At 39.8% G+C, this 15,200-nt stretch overlaps 1 protein-coding gene across 3 annotated transcripts in view; it reads right to left on the bottom strand.

The window, feature by feature from the left end:
* Positions 1-15,200, bottom strand: part of LOC139468221 (uncharacterized) — a 134,393-nt gene that overhangs the window by 21,478 nt on the left and 97,715 nt on the right. For all 3 annotated transcript variants that reach the window (XM_071250043.1, XM_071250041.1, XM_071250042.1), the window contains exons 65-80: positions 14,587-14,726; positions 14,124-14,240; positions 13,204-13,462; positions 12,398-12,539; positions 11,614-11,790; positions 10,308-10,425; positions 9,572-9,762; positions 7,798-7,936; positions 7,444-7,648; positions 6,705-6,815; positions 5,815-5,986; positions 4,729-4,839; positions 3,990-4,073; positions 3,636-3,832; positions 2,924-3,093; positions 235-262 (exon numbers count right to left, since the gene is read on the bottom strand). In XM_071250043.1, coding sequence (XP_071106144.1) covers positions 235-262; positions 2,924-3,093; positions 3,636-3,832; positions 3,990-4,073; positions 4,729-4,839; positions 5,815-5,986; positions 6,705-6,815; positions 7,444-7,648; positions 7,798-7,936; positions 9,572-9,762; positions 10,308-10,425; positions 11,614-11,790; positions 12,398-12,539; positions 13,204-13,462; positions 14,124-14,240; positions 14,587-14,726 — 2,361 coding nt within the window. The remainder of the gene's footprint in view (positions 1-234; positions 263-2,923; positions 3,094-3,635; positions 3,833-3,989; positions 4,074-4,728; positions 4,840-5,814; positions 5,987-6,704; positions 6,816-7,443; positions 7,649-7,797; positions 7,937-9,571; positions 9,763-10,307; positions 10,426-11,613; positions 11,791-12,397; positions 12,540-13,203; positions 13,463-14,123; positions 14,241-14,586; positions 14,727-15,200) is intronic.

Below are 15,200 nucleotides of genomic sequence, written 5' to 3' on the forward strand. Positions count from 1 at the left end.
GTCCACTCATCTAAGTACTATCCATACAGACATTGTGTCCACATAATCCCCATTTTGTTGTTTTGTCAAACAGGCCCACCTATATGACACATGGACAGCTCAATGACAAGAATCTCTAATAATTCCCAATGACATCCTAATTATGCTGAGCATTTCTTTGATACTTCTATGTATGCTTTTGAATAATTACAGCCCCAGGGTACATCATTATTGGTTGTATTCATTTGTACTCACTTTGGTTTCCATTGAATGTTCCGGAGGCCTAAAAAATATAATTGTTTTCAGTTAAAATTCTAAGATTAATACATCATTTACCTTATAACCTAATCTTCTTAAAATATGTATTGTATATCAACAACAAAACAATAGCATGGCTCTATGTTTTAGCATTTGGATATCATTGATAATATTCATTTTCGAGATACAGAAAAAAGATCTGCTGGTACAAAGAAGTTAGAAGTTAGAACACTGATTGGCTCATGTGACTTCGTATGATAATGTCTTCAGATCTTCACAGAGTGGTAGTGTATAGGAGTCACAAATCTGATTGTAATAAGAGTGTTTAAACCCTTAATTCAGCTTACAGTGTTGGAAAGAATTGAGTCTAACGTCATAGTAATATACTACTCAAAATTTGATAAGGATCGTAGATATTTTTCTTAATAAAAAAACAAAATAACTGCATAACTGGCAATATTGTGTTCAAGTGAAATCAAAAACGTCTCCAACACACGTGCACGTGCATTTCATGCCATGGGAAATGCGTTTCACATCACAGTTCATGCTTTTGCTACCATTGCACGATTTCCAATCAGGCAACGGTGTCTGATTCATTGTGAAACTGTAAACTCAACTGAGTGTTTACACTACGTTTATCTACGCAATGCCCCCTCAACGTGTAAGGCGTCGCCTGACGACAGAATAACTGGGAAGATGTATTGGAATGCTTGATGCTGGCTATTCACAACGTGACGTTGCCAATGCACTAAACGTCAGCCAGAGCGTTGTAAGCAGGGCCTGGTCCCGACAGCAAAATTTTGGTACAGCAGCACACCCACATGGGGGTGGTCGTCAGAGGTCGACAACCCAACGCCAAGATCATTTTGTGGCTCTTCAGGCACGACGTCATCCCTTCTGGACAGCAACCAGCCTACGTAACGACCTCCTGAACGCCTCGGGGGTGAATGTGTCCACTCAGACGATACGGAATCGTCTTCACAATGCAGGTCTCTACTCGAGAAGGGCATGTGTCCGAATCCCCCTGACTGTTCGACTCCGGCGGGAGCGATTGGAATGGGCTGAAGATCATGTCACTTGGACACGGAACGATTGGGTTCCAGTTCTGTTCACCGATGAGTCCAGGTATTGTTTGGACTTTACAGACAGGAGGCAGCGGGTGTGGCGACGACAACGTGAACGTTTCCATGATGCCAACATTAGTGAACATGACCGTTATGGTGGTGGTTCCATCATGGTCTGGGGTGGAATCAACAGAGATGGAAGGACAGATCTTCATGTCTTGGAGAAAGGAACAATGACGGGGGTGAGGTACCGGGATGAGATCCTCGATGTGTACGTCAGACCCTACGCTGGTGCTGTTGGCCCTGAGTTCATCCTGATGGATAACACCCGTCCTCATCACGCCAGGGTGGTTGAGCAGTACCTTGAGCAGGAGACAATTGTCCGCATGGATTGGCCAGCGCGCTCGCCGGACTTGAACCCGATTGAGCATGTCTGGAACATGCTGCAGGTTGCCCTTTCACGCCGTAGAGCACAACCCACGACTTTGGCAGAGCTCGGACATGCCCTCGTGGAAGAGTGGAACAACCTTCCCATTGGGAACATCCGGGTGTTTATTGACAGCATATCTCGACGTTGTCAGGCCGTCATTGATGCAAGGGGAGGTCATACTCGATATTGACACTTCATCGACTAAGTGTAATGATGGACTATCCCTCATAACTGTGTAATTCTTTCTCTTGTTTGCTGTTAACATTTTTTAATGAAATGCCTTTTGGTGTTTGCAGATTTCAAACATTCCATATTGATACAAGTTCATGCCGTTCATGCATTTTCATTCATAACATGATTAAACACGTTTCTGAGTCAGAGTCATGTCTTTTGTTATGTTTGTGGTAACTTACACACATATCACCTAGTGATCCTTATCAAATTTTGAGTAGTATATTACAGCTACACAATAGCTGCAGCCATCATGGTTGCCTCTGAGCACCACTTCATAAATTGCTGCTGTGCAATCTCATTAAATCTGATCATTTACTCCAATATGACACGGGTCTGCAGAGATTATGGCATCTTCCGGAGGCAAGGGAGTTTAACTGACAGTAAAAGTCCTGTTTCTACCCTTGCTGAACTAGGCTGGAATTTCAGAGTTATATTTTGGCCGGACTCACAAGTCTATGCAAACCTCAATCAAAATCGTGCAATGAACTAGACATCCGGTTCGTAAACAACATGGATTCCAATGTGCTGATTTCAGTCGACTGCAGGATTTAGGCCTTGTCAGATATTTTGCAAACCTTTGCATATTTCTAATCATGGTACTCAAACGATTTGATGCACTTCGCGAAGTAAGACCTCTTTTATTACACAATAGATGCTTGAGTATCGATCAGATCATTTGACTGGGCACTGCAATTTTGTTTGAAGCAAATGCAAGTGATATGAGAGGTGTAAATTCAAATGTAGTTTGGCAAGGGTGGAAACTGGACTTTTGTAGTCAGTTGACACCTTGCCTCGGGAAGTATCATATCAGAGTAAAAGGTCTGATTTTAATGCAGAGAGGTATCATATCGTATAGTAGTAAAAGATCTGATTTTAATGCAGAGAGACACTGTATTGGAGTAAAAGATCTCACTTTAAGTGAAGCTTCTCTCTCAAAAAGAAATGAAACATGTCCAACCTCCATCTTGGTAGCCTTCTCCACAGTGAGATGGTACCCCCCACCCAGCTTCCCCTTCAGGAACATGGGGGACCCACAACACAGAATGTGACCCTCGTGCATGATGGCGATGGTGTCTCCGAGGGTATCGGCCTCATCCAGGTGATGCGTGGACAGCAGGATGGTCCGCTCTGGGATAGGTAAACAAATATAATTGTATGTAAAGGTGTTCCTGATTGTTGACTGGCCTATTGATTGAGTGAGGTTAGTGAACTACTCTCAGTATTTCAGTTACATCATGGACTCAGCTTGATGTGTGAAGAAACCCTGAGATGCAGATCTTGCAGATATTTACAACTTCGGTGAAACCAACGAGCACGGGCATGGTGCTGACAAACTTAGAAACATATCAGGGTGATCATATTTTTCTGTTATAGAACTCTGCACTTTGAGTTCCGGCTCCTTAGATGATTAGGCTATCCATATATATGATTAAGTTGATGGGAAAGCATTGTTTAATAGAATATCATGACAATTTTGAAGCTATTGTTTGCCTTCATATATATGAAAGTAATGTAAAAAACTCATTTATGGGGAGTAAATATTGAACAGAAATCAACAAGAATCTCAGAGGTATTCACATTTTTCAAAGGAGTAAACAATACAAATGTCTATCTTTTCCTAATATTCCCATTACCACTATCAGTATTACTGCTATACACTATGTTCTCACCAAGTCTCTGTTTCGTGATCAGGTTCCAAATGTGTTTCCTTGCGTGTGGGTCTACTCCACTGGTGGGTTCATCCAACACGACTGCCGTCGACCCTCCAACAAACGCTAGGGCCACACACAATCTACGCTTCATACCCCCAGACAGCTGACTGACTCGGACATAACGCACATGATACAAGTCGACATCAGAGAGGAGGCTGGAAGACAAATCAAGAGAGAAATCATAACAAAAATAATCAAATGTCTGAAACTCTAGCCAATTCAGGTGTTAATTTGAGCTTTTCTATATGTGCATAAAAAGATAGTTTCATTCATCTATTCTGGTGTTGTGAATAAAGCAGTAACTTAGCATACCTCTTGATTTCACTGGCTCGGTCACTGGACGACCAGTCACACTTGATGCCAGAATACAGCTCCATGTGCTCCAGGACGGTCATGCTGCAGGATAGGTACATGTGTGTTATACATAAACAAGTAGGAAACCAGTTAGATTAAAGCTATTATTCATTAATATTATATGTTATCCACCACACACATAGTTAAAAAGATTTAAATCCAAAACGTCCACTTTCCAACACCTCAGCTCTTACATGGTACTTCAATGTTTCATGAGAATGCTGGGCATCACTCCATTTTTTAAAGGGATGTGCACAAGCTTCTTCCTCTTTCATTTTTTCTAAAGTTTAAACTTATTCACTAAAATAACCGGGTGTTATGATTATGGGAGCTTGATTTTCTGATGAGGATGCAGCACCTCTAAACATGAAGTTTCTATTTTTAATACTTTCTTCATGTTGATGTCTAATTGTATATGGTGGGCTCTGTTTGGATGTCATATTAAACCATACAAATTCACCCAGAGTACATTTTTGGACCAGGCAAAACAGTGAATGACTGAATGATAGATTGGTCAGCAAACAATACAGTTGGGGTACAATGAAATGGCCAGTTAGGTCATAAATAGCAGCCAATCAATCCTCATTTGGGTTAGCAAGTATGGGGAACTAGTGATCTGTTCAGAATCCCCTGCTGAAGTCAATCTCTTAGAATGGAATGGAAGGTACAGACACCCTGAATCTCCAGAGACACTTACTAGTCTAGAAGTGTGTTGTGTTGAGGGCAGAAGCCAATGGCTCCAGCAGACCCCTTCTGGTTGATGAACACTTCTCCAGACGTGGGCTCCAAGATCCCAATCAACATTTTCCTGGGGAAGAGCATTGGTATTATATTTAGTATTTAGTAATAAGTATAATTTGGCAAAACACATATGTAAGTTTGTACTTGTTTTTTGCTTTAGGCAAAATTCAGCAATATTCCAGCCATGACTGCAGCCTGTAAATTTCATGGCTGGACCAGACAATTCAGAGATGAGACTGTGCACAGCCATCAGGGTACAATGACACATGATCAGCCAGGTCACTGAATCCGACCGCCCATTCGTTTTGTAGCCTCTTACAACAGTATAGGTTGCTGGGGACCTATTCTAATCCGGAAGCCCCACACGGGTAGTAAGTTTGAAACCTGCAGTGTCTTATATATCAATGTTGCATGCACATGTGTGAGTGTGGCTGCTTTGTACTGGTCAGAACTAATGCCAGTTTTATAATGTAAGCCCACTGAGATACCATGTTGAAGGCTTTACATGTATATCATACACAGACACAGTATACTGAATCTGAGCAGACATGTCCTTATTTTAAAGCTTAAAGGCCAAACACTAGTCAGTGTACAACAGCAAGTACCATCTTTTAACATGTGTTGGTATGACATGACCAGGTATCAAACCATTGCCCTTCTGCTCTCCAGGTAGATGCTCAAACAACTAAATCATGGAGGCGGTAATTGGTTGGTTTGTTGTTTAACGCCGCACTCAGCAATGTTCCAGCTATAGGACGGCGGTCTGTAAATAATTGAGTCTGGACCAGACAATCCAGTGAATGACAACAAGAGCATCAATCCTCAAGATTTGGATCGATGACATGCATCAACCAAGTCAGTGAGCCTGACCATCCGATCCCGTTAGTAGCCTCTCAAGCATAATCGCCTTTTACAGCAAGCATGGGTTGCTGAAGACCTATTCTACCCCACATATTCACGGGTCATGTGGAGGCAGTAATATTGGGGTATTGAACCAAGGTGTAACTTGAAAATAATTATGAAAATCTGACGGTAAGCCTACATTGTAGTTGTCTTGGCGGCACCGTTGTGTCCAAGTAGGGCAGTAACTTGTCCTTCATAGAAGTCGGCACTGATGTTGTCAACAGTCACTTTCTTCCCATACTTCTTGGTGAGATTCCTCACCGCCATGCCAGGTATTCCTGAACCACCTCCACTCGACTCGAACAGCGTGACTGAGAGTGAGAAGAGTGGGTGAGTTTTGTCTACAAATACCTTGATCAAAACTTCAGTTATATCACTACCTGCCCATGATCATAGGTTTCTGGCATGCCTAAGGGACACAACTCTCCACAACAAATTGTAGCACCAGGTATTTATCTAGTATTCCAAACTAAGTGCCCTTCTCAAGCAAATGAGAAAAAAAATCATTATTTTGTTCCAGAATGGGCTTTATTTTAAAGTTCTTATTTGCTTAAATTTGTAGGTATTTTAACATGGCTAAAACAAAATTGACATGAATTGGGAAGGTTTTAATTCTAATGCAGGAATTTGTATTGACAACTATTACTGACGTGAGACCAAATATCTGCCTCCGGGCAGGTCAAGATAAATCCATGGACACTTTAATCTTTAATGTGTAAATCTGGGCTTTGAACCCTTGACAAGTAGACCTGCCAGTCCCATGACATAACTCTGCAATGAACAGTGGTGCTAAGACCACAGCGGCAGTAAATTGTTGTTTTCTGCAGCTGTCAGTAATACAGTTATACAGTTACTGTTTGAACTGATCACAGTAAACTAGTTAAATCACAATACATGTTAAGCAAACTAATTACATTATCATGACAAAACAAAATTTCAACAGATTTCTCTTGTTCAAAAATACCCCTAAAGCATGGTTGAATAAGTACACTATCTAGAGTTCCCTCCCTTATCCTGCACATCACTTACCGTTCTGAGATTCTGTTCTGGAGGAAAGGGCAGTGTTTCCCTTGTTCTTCCTGCCACACCAGTAGGAGGGGGACACCGGGAAATACCATGGCTCGGAGGTGCCAAATTTACCTAATAGAACCACCATTTAATATTATTACTCATAAATTTTATATTTTATTTTTAAGTTTAAAAATCTTATCATGAACATTAGATTATCATGCATGAAGACAATCAGAATCATGTATACATGAGGAGAAAAATCAGGGCATCTTAGAAGATTGTACAGTCAAGTCCAGTTAATCCGACATGGTTGGTTGCATATGATTATGTGTGATTAACGAGTATGTCGGATAAACGAAATTAAGTAGTATCAACGTTCGTGATCGAAAATTGGACAACTTTACAATAGATAACGATACAAACACTAATTGTTCATTAATTGTATAGTTGTTAAGTAAGTTTATCTCTGCAGCCTTTGAAATATGCAGCTACCAGCCGACTTGTCTCGTATCAAAACACGGGCTGTGTACACGCGGGCAGATAACTGTGCCGGATTAACGAGACTGTTTAATGAGTGATTTTGGTAATTCGCTGCAAATTAGGTGTCTGAGTCGGAGCGCGAGACTGTCGGATGAATGGGTCTAAATAGCACTGAATTAATCGATTCCCATCATTAGTGTCGGATAAAGACGATTGTCGGGTTAACGAGTTTCGGATTAACAAGACTTGACTGTATAAGGACAAGGAAGCATCTTACCTGGCATTATAGTCCTGACATACCAGCCAAGGAAAAGATAGATGGCGCTGTCAATCAACATCATGTAGCACGCCCAGGAGAATGTCATAGGATCCTCAGCTACTGGACTGGATGCGATGTTGTCCCACTGCAGACCAATATTCTGCATCTCCAGACGAGACAAATATTGAGCAGCAAACCCAAATGCACTGGTAGATAGTAGACACTGGAAAACAAAAAACAAGTGATAAATTGTTTGGACAAAGACATATATCATCTCAGGAGCTCTGTCTTTGTTGCCTAATGCATTCAGTAATCCACAATTATTGTTAACTAATGGTACATAACACGTAGAGGTTACCAATATGTGCCTACCGCTATAGTTTTCTGCCAGAAGACCATGGACACCTCCATGGAGACAAGGACAATGTATGGCAGGTAGGACAGGAAGTAGACGATGAGCACCATCAGGATGGCCAAGGTCACACGGGTGAAGAATGAACTCACAAAGTAGCTGAAATCACAAGAAATGTATAAAATACACTGCTGAAAAAATCTGTTTTGAGGATTTCTTAAACAGATAAAGACAAAGAAAATGAAGAAGGTAAAGACAAAGAAGATGAAGACGATAAAGGCAAAGAAGGTGAAGATGATAAAGGCAAAGAAGGTGAAGATGATAAAGGCAAAGAAGGTGAAGATGATAAAGACAAAGGGGTGAAGATGATAAAGGCAAAGAAGGTGAAGATGATAAAGGCGAAGAAGGTGAAGACGATAAAGACAAAGAAGGTGAAGATGATAAAGGCAAAGAAGGTGACGATGATAAAGACAAAGGGGTGAAGACGATAAAGGCAAAGAAGATGAAGTTAAAGGCAAAGGGGTGAAGATGATAAAGGCAAAGAAGATGAAGACGATAAAGGCAAAGAAGATGAAGACAATAAAGGTAATGAAGGTGAAGATGATAAAGGCAAAGAAGGTCAAGATGATAAAGGCAAAGAAGATGAAGACGATAAAGACAAAGGGGTGAAGATGATAAAGGCAAAGAAGATGAAGACAATAAAGGCAAAGAAGATGAAGACAATAAAGGTAATGAATGTGAAGATGATAAAGGCAAAGAAGGTTAAGATGATAAAGGCAAAGAAGGTGAAGATGATAAAAACAAAGGGGTGAAGATGATAAAGGCAAAGGAGATGAAGACGATAAAGGTAATGAAGGTGAAGATGATAAAGGCAAAGAAGGTGAAGATGATTAAAGCAAAGAAGGTGAAGATGATAAAGACAAAGGGGTGAAGATGATAAAGGCAAAGAAGGTGAAGATGATAAAGGCGAAGAAGGTAAGACTATAAAGACGAAGAAGGTGACGATGATAAAGGCAAAGAAGGTGATGATGGTAAAGACAAAGGGGTGAAGACGATAAAGGCAAAGAAGATGAAGACGATAAAGGCAAAGAAGATGAATACGATAAAGGTAATGGAGGTGAAGATGATAAAGGCAAAGAAGGTTAAGATGATAAAGGCAAAGGGGGTGAAGACGATAAAGGCAAAGAAGATTAACATGATAAAGGCAAAGAAAATGAGAAATATAAGGACAAAGAAAAGATGATGAAGAAGTTAAAGTCAAAGAAGGTGAAGACGATAAAGATAAAGAAATTGAAGACGATAAAGATAAAGGTGAAGATGATAAAGACAAAGAAGGTGAAGAAGATAAAGGCAAAGTAAATGAGGAATATCAAGACAAAGAAGATGAAGACGGTAAAGACAAAGGAGTAGAAGATAAAGACAAAGGAGTAGAAGATAAAGACAAAATAGTAGAAGATAAAGACAAAGGAGTAGAAGATAAAGACAAAGGAGTAGAAGATAAAGACAAAGGAGTAGAAGATAAAGACAAAGGAATAGAAGATAAAGACAAAGGAGTAGAGATAAAGACAAAGGAGTAGAAGATAAAGACAAAGGAGTAGAAGATAAAGACAAAGGAGTAGAAGATAAAGACAAAGGAATAGAAGATAAAGACAAAGGAGTAGAAGATAAAGACAAAGGAAATGAAGAAGACAAAGACAAAGAAGGTGAAGAAGATGAGGACATGGGAGAAATTGATAATGACAAATTAGAAGACAAAGAATACGTAAAAGAAGAAGACGATACATTTATACTTACACCAACATGGTTGACGAGAAACAGAAGCAGATGAGATACAGGAAGACGATTGATGGGTCCGACATTCGGAAAAGCTGGCTGAACTTGAGGATTATGGTGAGAATGCCGCTGACAACCACCATCAGTATCAGTGTTGACACCAACCAGGCAAACCAGTTCAGGATGGGTTTCATTCCCATGATTCTTAGAGCCTACAGAGAAATCAATCATCATGGCGCTTTGCAAATGCTTTGAGAACTAAAAATAACAGCAATAATTTGAGGCAGCATCCAACCCAAAGCTGCCTTTTGAAACAATAGAAGGTTAACAGTCATATTACAATCTCATCCTACTTCTGGGTGAAGCCCTAGAAACTCACCAGTTAAGCATTACAAAAATAGTCACCATTCATACATTTTCCATGGCCAATATGCCTTAACTTCACCTGATTTGTGACCTGACTGTGTGCTGTACAGGACCACATGCCACCATGGGAAGCCATTCAAGGCTTCACTAGATCTAGAAATGACCTAAATAATCCATGACTAATGTTTGTTTGTTTGTTAGTTTGTTTGTTGTTTTATGCAGCAGTCAGCAATATTCCAGGTACATCATGGTGGCATCTAAACAATCAAGACTGGACCCTCTAAACCAGTGGTTAACATAATGAGCAATGTCCTATTGAGGTTTGATGCCAATTGATGCCAATTTGATGAAGAAGTGAAATATGTAACAAAAACAGAATTATGCTACTTACATCTTCTAGACCTTCCTCTCTGTCAATGACGAGGTTGCGGGTGGCAATGGCCAGAGCAGCCAGCCATGCAAAGGTCATCACAACTGGCAGCAAGTAAGATCCAAGCACACTAATGTATCTGAAATAGAACTAAACAATTAATTTCCAAACTAAAATATTTATGTTTCAAGTAGTCTGTGCATCATTAAAAATACATGACTTTGTTCGATATGTGCCTCTGTTCACCCAGCAGTGAGTGGGTACCCGGTAGGATGAGATGATAATGTGGCTGTGAACCTTCTAGCGCCTTACGGGCAGCTTGGGTTTGTACAATCCCCAAGGAGCTGAGAATGAAAATCAAGTGCTCACTGATCCACTGACCAGGGTAATAATGGTGTAGCGCCATGAGCATCCACTTGGTGAATGGAATCTGGCACTTATTATTATTATTATTATTATTATTATTATTATTATTATTATTATTATTATTATTATTATCATTATTATTATTATAGTTATATACATCTACTCTTTTATAGTATTCTATTTCTGTCTTTAGAACACCAGAGGCAACATCACACAGTAAAAAAGTAACTGCCTGAAAATTATTCAAAATTATTTTCTTTTCACAATTTTTATAGTCTTTATACTACTATTCCGAGAATACACTTAGCAGGATTTGTTTGTACCATAGTTCCATATGAGATTTGGGAATACTGCTTTACAGGTCATCAATCCAGTTTCAAATCAAGTCATATATGTAGACGTATTTTATAGGCACCAATCAAGGGTTGCACCGTGTCTAACACAAAAAGGCACAGTGGGCTGGAGAGAAATCACAGCTTGAAGGTGATACATAGATGGGGATGTTGCTATTTTTAGTAAGGTAGATAATAGAATGGAATGAGTGAGTGAGTGAGTTGGGTTTAATCCCTCTTTGAGCAGTATTTCAGTTATATCATGGTGTGTGTCAGTTTGACTTGGTCAGAAAGCAGAAAGTGATGCAGTCTTAGATTTAACCACCTTGGTGAGACACACGAGCACTGGTATGGGGCTGATAAACTAACATCATAATAAAGGTGAATTCGGAATTCAAACTCATCCTAAGGTTTCTGGCTCACCAAAGGAATGCAACCTCAGACAACAGGGCCACCTGTGCCGCCTAATGAAAACAAAGAACTGACAAACAAGTCGTTCATTAATCCAGGCCAGACAACAAGAGTACCATCACATGGACCCTACTGTGTCCTTTAAATCCTTGGTTTTCATACCAAGACCAATGTTGAAGAACCTGTGCTGTGATACCCAGAGTACAAAAAGCACTCACGAGTCATCCGAAATGCATGGGAAGGGGAACTGTTTGAGGTAGACGCCTGGCAGTGTGGCGTTTTCCCCGGTCTGTACGGCAATGATGGCTCGCTCTACCATGTCCTGGAGTTGCATGAAGCCGCGCAGATACTGGAGGTGGGATGCGAAGCGGTCGTAGGAATTCGGCTCCCAGAACCTAGCATACAACATAAGTGATCAATGTACACATATTCCATGCAGATCCAGTGATCCTAATAGTCTGGCAACATCCCAAACAATTACCGTAGGCAATATCTACTGAAGGCAAAGTCTACATTTATCCAAACCACATTAGTCCTTCCAATTATTCATTAATCTGAAACTGTATTATTCTGAAGACATTCACTAGTATGACAGTGAGATAAAAATCTACAGTTTCAGATTTTTATGTGTCGACAATTTGTATTTTACTAGTAAAAGAATATTTCTAAAGTGAGAAAACATAAAATAGCAATTGTTGTAAGTTATGATATAGTTTGATATTGCAAAGAAGCATAACTCACATTTGTACAAATTATTTTTGGAAACACTGACTGCCAATTTCAGTGTGCATTTTGCCAGTGTAGGCCACCATATGAAAGATATCTTCTTGCATTTTCAATAAATCATTGATGACACTATACCTTTTGGTAACTAAATAATACACCAGGTTTCCTTACTGTTTTAATTAACAACAAATAAGTCCTCATCCTGTAGAAGGTAGAAACATAAATTATAGAAATACAATTATATGATTTTATTAATCTTTTCCATGCATGACATACCTGGGTTTCAATCGGTTCGTAATTCTGACATTTTCTGACTCCATACGGATCTTATACTCCACATGGTCAGGTAGCTTATCGCCTCCAGTGTCTCTCTTCCTGCGGCGCCCACCACCAGATGGGAGATTGGTGAACACAACGCCTGCAACAACAAACATGTTTCTAGTTAAGCCTATTCATGGATGTGTAACTTAAATCATTCTTTTTCATTATGTAGTGATCATCTTTGCCAGGAGAAAACGTAATAATCAAAGGTCTGTTGTTGATAAAAGCAAGAAATGAAAGTCAACATATATTTAAAGAAATATACACTTTCCCAAATATTTGTATACATCTTAAATATAAATTGTCAATGCAAGAGAATAACCAGTTTAGAATGTTCACCGAAACAGATTCCATTTGGCGTAAAGGGCAAAATAGTTGTGAAAATTATATGAATGCACCACTGAAAATCATTGACACCAGGAGTTCACAAAAAGGGTAAGGATGTCCTACTGGTAAGTATACAACTTGTGCCAAAGACTACTTGGCTGTGCCAAGTAACACGTCATACAAAATTATAGCAAATCCTGAATATATTATTCTTCTGAACAGGACTGGTATCCATTTTCAGGTATTATACTATTTTCAAGTTTACATTCAACAAGATAAACTCATCAAATAAGTTATTATAAATTTACACACAAAAACATTCTTTATAAAGCTGTACACCAGATTACGTCTTTGATGGACATTTAACAGTTGGAAGAACATGAAGAAACTTTTTAAGGATAACAAATTCTTTATTGTTTGTAACATCTCCCCACCTGCCAAGAAGTTATTCGTGTCTGAAAGGCGGAATGCCATTTTTTCCATTTCTTCTTCCGATTCTGCAGCGACAAAGCGTTCAAGTTCCATACAGGAGGTGTAGTTGACGAGGAGGTCGGCAGCGACCTTCATGCCCTTCATACTGCTGGAGTTGAAGTTGCCAGAGTCAAGGGCTTCAATACCCGTCAGAAGTTGTTTGGCATCAAGACCAGAGGTCTGTTTCAGTAGAGATGTAATGAAGTCATTCTTTAAAATATCCTGCAAAAAAAGAATGATAAATTTCCCAAATAATTTACAGAAAAACACAATTTTACAAATGATAAAATATAAAAACATTTTTAAATTAAAATTGAATTTCATAATAACATTGAATAAAGGGAACTTGATCCATATATGGATTTAATTTGATTAAAAATTATTCTTAATTGTATTAGAGAAACCCTTGCATATTTGCACTTCAGATGTGGTGACACGTGGACCTGTGCACAGGTCACAGGTCACAAATCATGTGAAGTTAAGCAATGTCGGTCACGGAGAGTCCTTGAATGGGTGACAGCGTTTCGGCAGCTTGGCTCCTGAGAGTTTCCAGGGCTTCAATCCTGCCCCCTCACTGAAGCACATGTAATATCTCCTTGGGCAAGTGACTTTGTTCGAAATGTGCCTCTATACCCACCCAGCAGTGAGTGGGTACCTGGTAGGATGGGAAGTTAACCTTCTAGCGTCTAACAGGCAGCTTGGGTTGTATACTCCCATGGGAGCTGAGAATGATTCCTGAGTGCACACTGATCTAGTGGCTGGGATAATAATAGAACTTTGAGCATGCCCCTGAGTGGTGTGGAAATATGCGCAATATAAATAGCCTATCATTATATATTATTATGTGAAAACATATCATAACATATCAAGCCTTTTGTCTTACCTTGACTGCACCCATTTGTTTGGCTTTGTCTGTCATTGCCATCAGATTGGGAGTCCCCACTGACCACGCCTTTGCCACTCTCTGGACATCCTTAAGGACGTCAAATACGTTGTTGGCCTGGAATGAGTGAGTTTAGATACACAGAGAGACCAAAGATCATAATCAGAGTGAATCTGATACTGACACCTTTGACAACATATTTTAGTCTTCACAGTCATTTAAGGACAGAGCACTAAACCTATGTGTGTTTATCTTTCAGATAAGTATGTTCAATGGGAAAAGGTGGTGTTTCTATTGTTCTTCGGACAGTTTGGGAGCAGCTAAATTTTAAAAACAAACATCATCAGGATCAGGCAGCATCTTTAACAGTAAAATCTGAGCCTGACCAGCCAAGCCAAGTCACCTCTACAACCAGCACGTTCTAACCCTGAACCCTCAAGCAAGGCTTCCAGTGTTCACCCACCTTGCTGATGATCTGCCTGGTGAGCGGGGTGTCGGGGGTGTACAAGATCTTGCCCCTCATGATGGGTTTCAGGTACGCCCAGATGATGGAGCCCAGGTTCTGAGACTGGATGTCATTGTACAGTTGTTGACAGAAGTCACCTGGTTAAGTGAGAAAACCATGATAATATTTCACCCAAATGCCAAATAGAAAACATACACTTAGATATCTTTATCACTTTAACATGGAAAAAATTAGAGTGAGTGAGTTAATTAACACTTTGGTGAAACCCACAAGCACGGGTATGGTGCTGACAAACCTAGAAACATAATCAGGGCGAACCGGGATTCGTCCCACAATCATAGGTTTCTGGCGTGTCCAAGGAATGCAACTCTGTACAGCGAATCACAGCGCCCTAGACCACTGGGCTACCCGTGCCCCCGAAAAAGTTAGAAACACGTAACATATTAGAACAGATGCATATAATGCCATATTGTAAAGTTGTTGAGAATTTAGCTAGGTTGTTCCAATCATGCCAAATACAAAGCATATACATGTCCTTGAAAATTATGCTCTCAATTTGGAATACACCATTCAATTTAATATCGAGTCTAGATTATACATTTGTTCAAAAT

This window comes from Haliotis cracherodii, unplaced genomic scaffold (genome assembly GCF_022045235.1).
Source record: "Haliotis cracherodii isolate W230 unplaced genomic scaffold, xgHalCrac1.p SCAF_2, whole genome shotgun sequence".
NCBI classification, from domain to species: domain Eukaryota; kingdom Metazoa; phylum Mollusca; class Gastropoda; order Lepetellida; family Haliotidae; genus Haliotis; species Haliotis cracherodii.